This window comes from Corvus brachyrhynchos, unplaced genomic scaffold (assembly GCF_000691975.1).
Source record: "Corvus brachyrhynchos isolate BGI_N302 unplaced genomic scaffold, ASM69197v1 scaffold47, whole genome shotgun sequence".
Classification (NCBI taxonomy): Eukaryota; Metazoa; Chordata; class Aves; order Passeriformes; family Corvidae; genus Corvus; species Corvus brachyrhynchos.
The window spans coordinates 1,735,871-1,745,530 of record NW_008239292.1 but is presented as its reverse complement, the minus strand read 5'-3'; the positions used below and the strand labels follow the sequence as shown (position 1 = coordinate 1,745,530).

General features: G+C 54.0%; 1 protein-coding gene across 1 annotated transcript in view; it reads right to left on the bottom strand.

Annotated features, from left to right (window-relative positions):
* Positions 1–4,657: 4,657 nt before the first annotated feature.
* Positions 4,658–9,660, bottom strand: part of SOCS7 (suppressor of cytokine signaling 7) — a gene marked incomplete at its 5' end in the record, with an annotated part of 15,060 nt that continues 10,057 nt past the window's right edge. The window contains 3 exons of the mRNA XM_017740517.1: positions 4,658–5,967; positions 7,266–7,408; positions 8,539–8,674. Coding sequence (XP_017596006.1) covers positions 7,288–7,408; positions 8,539–8,674 — 257 coding nt within the window. The remainder of the gene's footprint in view (positions 5,968–7,265; positions 7,409–8,538; positions 8,675–9,660) is intronic.

The following is a 9,660-nucleotide window of genomic DNA, read 5'->3' as shown; positions in this document are numbered from 1 at the left end:
CGGATGGGTTTGGGGTGCCAGGGACACCCCGGGAAGGGCACCCCGAGCTCCCCGGATGGGTTTTGGGGTGCCAGGAGCACCCCAGGGGGGCATTGGGAGCTCCCCGGATGGGTTTTGGGGTGCCAGGAGCAGCCAGGGGGGCACCCGGAGCTCCCGGATGGGTTTTGGGGTGCCAGGAACACCCCGGGAAGGGCACCCCGAGCTCCCGGATGGGTTTTGGGGTGCCAGGAGCAGCCAGGGGGGCACCCGGAGCTCCCGGATGGGTTTTGGGGTGCCAGGAGCACCCCAGGGGGGCATTGGGAGCTCCCCGGATGGGTTTTGGGTGCCAGATGGGTTTTGGGGTGCCAGGAGCAGCCAGGGGGGCACCCGGAGCTCCCGGATGGGTTTTGGGGTGCCAGGAACACCCCGGGAAGGACACCCCGAGCTCCCCGCTGGATTTTGGCCACCAGGATGCCCCAAAAAAGGAGCCAAAAGGGGCCAAAAAGGACCCGGAGGGGGGTCAGGGATTCCAAGCGCACCACAAATTCCAACCATTTCCAATCCTTTTATTTCAAACCCTTCCCTCTTCCCTTCCCACCCCGCCCACCCCAAAAAAACCCCAAAACCCGGCGCTAGAAAGGAGTTTTACAAACACCGCGGCAGCTCCGCCTCGCTGAGCCCGTAGGAAAAAAAAAAAAACCCAAAATCTCCCCCCAAAAAAATAAAATCTGCCCCAAAAGGCCCCAAAATGCAGGAATCGCACGGCAGCAGCTGCTAAAACCCCGCAGGGAGAGGCCAAGCATGCCTAGAAATACAATATTTACACAGCAGCCGCAGCGCGGCCCCAAAAATAACCAAACGCACCCAGAAAGTGCCTTTGGGGTTCCTATCAAAAAGCATTCTTCTTCATTAATTCTTCTTAATTAATTCTTTGTCATTAAGTGGGAAAGATTGGCCTGCAACGTCCGTTTGGGGTTTTTTAAAATTTTATTTTTATTTTTATTTTTTTAATTTTTATTTTTATTTTTTTTAATTATGAAAAGGTCCAGAGTAGTGCCTTCTCATTCCTTGAAAACTCAAGCCTGGTGTCACCTTAAAAAGAAAATGCCTAATGTCAGGTGGATATAAGTAGGATTTGTCCTAATTTTTTCAGTAGCTTCTCCACCTAATCTCATAAGGAACATTTCTAAGTTTCAAGGACTCAGTCATCACAAAAAATGAAGTTCTGTATGTTTCTTTCTTAAGATATCTTCTGACATGTAAAAGTTGATAGACTGCTCAACCTATCCTACCACATTAATCAAATAATCAGTTTTAAGGAAATTAGGCTTTCATGTGAGAAATCCTCAGTTACTTCATTTTTCCTGTCAAACAAATTATAAAAATATTCTGTAGGAGTCATATTTACAGGTTTTAAGTATTTCTGTTTCTTCTCAATAGCTAAGCAATGCCTACCTTGTGTTCTCTATTGGAAATCTTGTGTGTGGGTAGCACAAAAACAAAATGGAAAAATCAAAATCTTTTAGAAAAGACAAATGAATACAATTATAAGTAATATTTTCTTTAAATACAGTATTTTAAAGTTCCTTCCAATATTGTGAAACCATGGAATTACAGGGAAAGACCCTCAGCTGGAGAATTAAAAATAAAAAAATAAAAATAAAAAATAACAATTAAAATAAAAATAAAAATTAAAAATAAAAATTAAAATAAAATAAAAAATAAAATAAAAAAATTTTAAAATACAAATTAAAAATTAAAATGAAAATTTAAAAAATCAAAAATTTAATTAAAATAAAAAATAAAAAATAAAAAAGATTAAAATGAAAATGAAAAATTAAAAATTAAAAATTCAAATTTTAATAAAAAATAAATTTAAAAAGGAGGGGGGGGAAAGAAGAGCAAATGAAACAAAAGCTGCATTTTTGGGGGTTTGTCTGAAATTCCAAAGGGTGTTTCCCAAAATCCCGGGAGCTGCCGAAATCTCCTCGTTCCTCCTCCAAAGGCGAGGCCGGATCCGGGGAAATTCCCGGCGTTTTGGGGCGAAGGCCTGGACTGGGAGCACTGGGAGCACTGGGAGCACCCCGGGGTGGCACTGGGAGGTGGATTTTTGGGGCACTGGGAGCACTGGGAAACCCCAGGATGGGGTTTTAGGGCACTGGGAGCTCCCCAGGGTGGTACTGGGAGCACTGGGAGCACCCCAGGGTGGATTTCGGGGCACTGGGAGCACCTCAGGGTGGGATTTTTGGGCACTGGGAATGCCCCAAAGCGGCACTGGGAGCTCCCCAGGGTGGTACTGGGAGCACTGGGAATGCCCCAAGGTGGCACTGGGAGCACTGGGAGCACCGGGAATGCCCCAAGGCGGCACTGGGAGCACTGGGAGCACTGGGAATGTCCCAAAGCGGCACTGGGAGCTCCCCAAGGCAGCACTGGGAGCTCCCCAGGGTGGCACTGGGAGCACTGGGAATGTCCCAAAGCGGCACTGGGAGCACTGGGAGCACTGGGAACGCCCCAAGGCGGCACTGGGAATGCCCCAGGGTGGCACTGGGAGCACTGGGAGAAATCCCACATTCCCCAAAGCCACCGCAGGAATCCCCCCGGTCCCAAAAGCCAAAGGAGCCCAAGCACACGGAAAAATCCCTCAATTCCTAAAATCCAGGGGGATTTGGGAAGGTGTCCCAGTCCAGGAGAGGGATTCCCGATCCAGGACAGGAAATCCCAAACCAGGACAGGGATTCCCGATCCAGGACAGGGATTCCCAAAGCAGGAGAGGGATTCCCGATCCAGGACAGGGATTCCCGATCCAGGACAGGAAATCCCAAACCAGGACAGGGATTCCCGATCCAGGACAGGAATTCCCGATCCAGGACAGGAATTCCCGATCCAGGAGATGTCCCTGGAGCCCCTGTCCCTGTTCCTCCTCTCATTCCAGCCGCGGATTAAAACCCCGGGATCATTCCCAGCCCTCCCCAGATCAAATCCCTGCCTCCCTCCCACCCCGAGGTGCGGGAGCAGCTTTTTCCCGATGGATTTCGGGAGCGGGCCGCTCGTTCCACTTCATTTTGGGATCTCATCCAGCTCCATCAGCCCCGGAGCGAGGCCGATCCATGGATCTGCTCCAGCTCCTGGCTCCGAGCAGGGAGAGGAGGAGCAGAGCCCTGGGAATGCTGAGGAGCCTCCACGGATCCATGGGAAAGCCCCGTTCCCGATCCCACAGCCCCATTCCCGATCCCACAGCCCCATTCCCGACCCCACACCCCCATTCCCGATCCCACAGCCCCATTCCCGATCCCACAGCCCCATTCCCGATCCCACACCCTCATTCCCGATCCCACACCCCCATTCCCGATCCCACAGCCCCGTTCCCGATCCCACAGCCTCCTCCTCCATGATCTCAGATCCAAATCCTCCCCCTCCGGCCGGAATTTGGGAAAAGCTGCCCCCAAGGTTCGAGGAACAGCGGGAGCTCCGTGGGATTGTTGGGATAAATCCTGCAAGGACGGGAAGGTGGGATTCAAGTGTTGTCCTTAAAATCCGGCTGCTGTCCCTAAAATCCACCCTCACCGGCAGCTCCTGGGACACTGGGAGCTCCTGGGACACTGGGATAAGGTGGGACACTGGGATGGGACACTGGGATGAGACACTGGGAGTTCCTGGGACACAGGGATGGGACATGGAGAGCTCCTGGGACATTGGGATAAGGTGGGACACTGGGATGAGACACTGGAATGGGAAACTGGAAGCTCCTGGGACGGGACACTGGGATGGGACACTGGGAGTTCCTGGGACACTGGGATAAGGTGGGACACTGGGATGAGACATTGGAATGGGAAACTGGAAGCTCCTGGGATGGGACACTGGGATGGGACACTGGGAGTTCCTGGGACACCGGGATGGGATATGGAGCGCTCCTGGGACACTGGGATGAGGTGGGACACTGGGACGGGGATGGGACAGGGAGATGGGACACAGGGATGGGACACTGGGATGGGGACAGGGAGATGGGGACAGGGAGATGGGACACAGGGATGGGACATGGAGATGGGAAATGGAGATGGGACACTGGGATGGGACACTGGGATGGGGACAGGGAGATGGGGACAGGGAGATGGGACACTGGGATGGGACACAGGGATGGGGACAGGGAGATGGGACACTGGCCTGGGACACTGGGATGGGACACTGGGAGTTCCTGGGACACTGGGATGGGACACTGGGAACGGAGCTGCAGGAATTCTCCCCAGCCCCATCCCGGAGCAGGATCCGGCATTTCGTTCCCCCAAAAGCAGCCCAGCTCCCATTCCCGGTGCTCCCCCAGCTCTGCCGCTCCCCATTCCCAAAGCTCTCCGTGCCGGAGCGGGGCGGGAAGGACTGGGAACGCCGCCCCCACCAGAATCCCTGGATTCTCCCAGGAGAGGCTCACAGCTTCCCAACTTCCTGCATTCCATTATCCATCCCTCATCCACACCTTCTTCCTGTTCCCTTTTTCCAGGCTCTCGGGGGGTTTTTTTGGGAAGAAGCCGGCCCAGGCCTGGCTCTCGGGAAGGTTTTCCCTCCCACATTCCCAATGAGGTATTTCCATGGATTTTGAAGCTCAGTTTCACCCGGAAACCTGGAATTTTTTTTTAAGGATTGTGGTTTTATCCCTCCAAATCCCAGCTGGAGGCGACAGGGAGGGCAGGATTTATAGCACCTTTCATGGAAAAGCAGCTCGGCCAGAGGAGTTTTTCCATTAAAATCCATGGGAATTCCAGGACTGGGATCATCCCCCAAGGTCCTGGCAGCTCCCAGGGGATCCCCAGATCCAGCAGGATGGAGCAATTCCTTGGATTCAGAGCACTGGGATGCAGCTCCTTGAAACAGGAGGGAAGAGGCTTCTCCGGAATTCCCAGCTGGAAGCTCCACCACGGAATTCCTGCTCAGGGGATGGAGCAGCAGAGCGGGATCCGAAGGGGGCGAGGGGGGGAATTTGTGCCCAAAAAAGCCGGGAAAGAGCCACAACTCTCCCGGGATTTGCTGTTCCCGATGTCTCAGGGAGGGGAGGAGCTGCTCCAGGAGAATCCTCGGTGCTCCAAAGGAAACCACACGATTCCCAGCCTCTGGAATGAGCCAGGGAGAGGCTGGAAGCGCCCATCCCACCGGGATTCCTGCAGGAAGCTCCTTTGATCCGGGGACAGCTCCAGTAATTCCAGCAGCAGCTTTCCCACCTTCCCAGGGATCCAGGGGAATCCTCCCAGTGTTTGCTCTGGGAATGTTCCCTTTGGATCCACCCCATCCCGTGCTCTTCCTTCCTTCCTTCCTTCCTTCCTTCCAGCTTTTCCCAGGATGCTCCTGCCAAGCTCAGCTGCTCCATCCTGGGTGGGGTTGGATCGTTTTTCCCAAATCCTGGGAAGTGGGGGAGCTGTGGAGCTGCTCAGAGCTCCACACTTTATTCCCAGGGGTCATTCCCAAGGGTCATTCCCGGGGCTCATTCCCGGGGCTCATTCCCGGGGCTCATTCCATCCCCCTGGCTCCATCTGCAGCTCTCCAGTGCGGATCAAAGCCTTGCCACGACGCCTCGGAGCAGACGGATCTTCCCAGAGAATTCCCCCCATTTCCTCCCTCTCTCCCCACACCTTGGAATTCCCAAGGCGGGCTCGGAAAATCCAGCGGGATCCATTTTAAACTCGTGCTGAAAAGCCGAAAAAACTCAAAATCCAGAGACATCCAAACGAAAAACTTCCAGGAAAACTCGGGAACGGCGCCGTGACGTTCTTTGTTCCGCGGGGATCCCGCGGGGCTGGGCTCGGGTTTCCCCCCCTGGGATTCCTTTTCCCAGGAGCCGGGGCTCCGGATCCTGCTCTGCTGGGCTTCCCGGGAATGCTGGGCCCTCTCCTCCGGAGACAAGAGCAGGAGCTTTTTAGCAGGAATTCTGCCTCCTCCTCCTCCTCCTCCTCCTCCTCCCCACCACGGCCGGGCTCGGGCGGCAGGAGGGCAACAACCAAATTCCTGCCGGGAAAAAACATCAGGAATTTGGGATCAGGTGGGATCGGGAGGGATTGGGGCTTGGAGGAGACAGGGAATGGGAATGGGAATGGGGTAGGCCCCTTCCCAAGGAAAGGTGGGAATGGTGGAAGGCCATGGAATCCTGTTCCCCTTTCCCAAGGAAAGTTTGGGAATGGTGAAAGGCCAGGAAACCTTGTTCCCTTTCCCGAAGAAAAGCTGGGAATGATAAAAGGCCACGGAATGAGCGGCCACGACTCCTCCAGGGGGAGGAGGAGAACAGAGGGATGGGGGTCTGATCCTGGGCTGAAGGAGCAGCATTCCCAGACCATTCCCTGGGCATTCCCAGACCATTCCCAGACCACTCCAGACCATTCCCATGTCATTCCCAGGGTATCCCAGACCATTCCCAGACCATTCCCATGCCATTCCTGACCATTCCCATGCCATCCCCAGACCATTCTGGCCATTCCCAAACCATTCCAGACTACTCCAGACCATTCCCATGTCATTCCCAGGGTATCCCAGACCATTCCAGACCTTTCCTGTGGCATTCCCAGACCTTTCCAGACCATTCCCATGTCATTCCTGTGGCATCCCAGACCATCCCCAGAGCACTCCCGTGTCATTCCCATCCCAAACCACTCCAGATCATTCCCAGACCATTTCCAAGCCATTCCCGACCATCCCCAGACCATTCCTGTGTCATCCCCAGACCATTCCCAGACCATTCCCAGACCATCCCAAACCACTCCAGACCATTCCCGCAGACCATTCGTGTCATTCCCAGACCATTCCCAGACCATCCCAAACCACTCCAGACCATCCCAACCACTCCAGACCATCCCCAGACCATCCCCAGACCATTCCCAACCATTCCCAGACCACTCTAGACCATCCCAAACCACTCCAGACCATCCCCAGACCATTCCTGTGTCATTCCCAGACCATCCCAGACCATCCCCAGACCATTCCCAGATCATCCCAAACCACTCCAGACCATTCCCGTGTCATTCCCAGACCATCCCAGACCATCCCAAGCCACTCCAGACCATCCTCAGACCATCCCAAACCACTCCAGACCATCCCCAGACCATCCCAACCACTCCAGACCATTCCCAGACCATTCCTGTGTCATTCCCAGACCATCCCAGACCATTCCCAGACCATCCCAAGCCACTCCAGACCATTCCCGACCACTCCAGACCATCCCCAGACCATTTCCAGACCATCCCCAACCACTCCAGACCATTTCTGTGCCATTCCCGTGCCATTCCCAGACCATTCCCAGACCATTCCCGTACCATCAGCGCCGCGGCAGCTCCGCTACGTGGAGGATTCCGGCTCCTGCTTCTGTCGGGAGATGAGCTGGGCCTCCTTGAGGGACAGGTAAACCTCCTCCTGCGGGTCGTAGTAGTAGAACTTGCGGATGTAGGAGATCAGGGGCCTGGAAAAACACCGGGAAGAGCCGGATCCCTGAGCCACAGCACCTCCAACATTCCCAAAATACAGCCGGAGCCTCTTCCCAGCCCTCCCCGGAGCGCAGCCGGAGCCTCTCCCAGGCAGAGCCTCTTCCCAGCCTGCCCAGCACCTCCACGGGAGCAGGAGCTGCTTCCCAAAGATTCGGCACGGCAGGGAACGCCTCATTCCCGAGCTGCTCAGCATTCCCACGGCATCCCTAAACCCCGCAGGACACCCTCCTCCAAATCCTCCTCCAAAATCCCATTCCCAAAAAAACCCACCCTCAAAAATCCCTCCTCCAAATTCCACCTCCAAACTCCCTCCTCCAAATCCTCCTGGAAAACCCCATTCCCAAAAAAAAATCCCATCCTCAAAAATCCCTCCTCCAAATTCCACCTCCAAACTCCCTCCTCTAAATCCTTCCTCAAAACCCCAAACCCCCCCCCTCTAAACCCTTCCTCAAAACCCCCTCTCCAAAACCCCATTCCCAAAAAAACCCCATCCTCAAAAATCCCTCCTCCAAATCCGCATTCCTCCAAACTCCCTCCTCCAAATCCTCCTGGAAAACCCCATTCCCAAAAAAAAACCCCATCCTCAAAAATCCCACCTCCAAATTCCCTCCTCTAAATCCTTCCTCAAAACCCCCTCTCCAAAACCCCATTCCCAAAAAAACCCCATCCTCAAAAATCCCTCCTCCAAATTCCACCCCCAAACTCCCTTTTCCAAATCCTACTGGAAAACCCCATTCCAAAAAATCCCATCCTCAAAAATCCCTCCTCCAAATCCGCCTTCCTCCAAATTCCACCTCCAAACTCCCTCCTCTAAATCCTTCCTCAAAACCCCCTCTCCAAAACCCCATTCCCAAAAAAACCCCATCCTCAAAAATCCCTCCTCCAAATCCGCCTTCCTCCAAATTCCACCTCCAAACTCCCTCCTCTAAATCCTTCCTCAAAACCCCCTCTCCAAAACCCCATTCCCAAACAAACCCTCCTCCAAGGCTGGAAAAGTCAGTTATTCCCTCCGGGAATCCTCGCCGTGCTCCCAGATCCCCTTTCCCGCTGCTCAGGAGGGAGGGAATGCCCGGGATTCCCCCCTGGGATCCATCCCGGGACTCACTTGGGCAGCGGGAGCTCGGGAATGTGATCGATCCGGACCAGCTGCCGGATCCGGAAGCGGCAAAGGTGCTGCAGGGATTTGACGTTGCTGAACCTGGAGACGGGATACAGGAGCTGGACGGGAGTCGGAGGGAGACCTTGTTTTGGGGGAAAAAAAGGAGATTTTGGAGATGAGGATCGCGCTGGAAAAAAAAGAAGGGGATGTTGGAGGGAAGGGTTGTGCTGGGAAGGAAGCGCTGCTGATTCCCAAGGGAAAGGCTGGCGCTGGGAATGAGGAGCTCTCGGCGAGGCTGGGATCCATCGGGATTAGGGAATCATGGAAGTGGTTTGGGATTAGGGAATCATGGAAGTGGTTTGGGATTAGGGAATCATGGAAGTGGTTTGGGATTAGGGAATCATGGAAGTGGTTTGGGATTAGGGAATCATGGAAGTGGTTTGGGATTAGGGAATCATGGAAGTGGTTTGGGATTAGGGAATCATGGAAGTGGTTTGGGATTAGGGAATCATGCAGCCACAGCTTCTCTGGGAATTCCATCCCAGCCTTCACAGGGAGGAATTCCATCCCCAAAATCCCATCTATCCCTGCCCCATTCCCAGTTTAAACCCATTCCACCTTTTCCTGTCACTGTCTGCCCGTACCAAAATTCCCTCCCACACCAAAATTCCCTCTCCCATCTTTTGAGGAACCTCGGGAGCTTCCCAGGATTCCCCCGGCTCTGGAATCAGCGGGAATCCAGCAGAGCCCCTTTTGCCTGCAAATCCCTCCCTCGGGAGGCACCGGCAGCTCCGAACCCAGACGGGAATTCTGAGGAGGGGGTTTTGGGGTGGAGGTTTTGGGGTGGGATTTGAGAGGGGGTTTGGAAGTGGGATTTGAAGGATGGGGTTGGGAGGAGGATTTTGAAGGAGGGATTTTGGAGGAGGGGGTTTGGAAGTGGGATTTGAGGAGGGGGTTTTGTGGAGGGGGTTTTGGGGTGGGATTTGAGGAAGGGGATTTGAAGGAGGGGATTTTGGAGGAGGAATTTTGGAGGAGGGGGGTTTGGAAGTGGGATTTGAGGTGGGATTTGAAGAGGGGATTTGAAGGAGGAGGTTTTGAGGAGGGGGTTTGGAGGAGGATTTTGAAGGA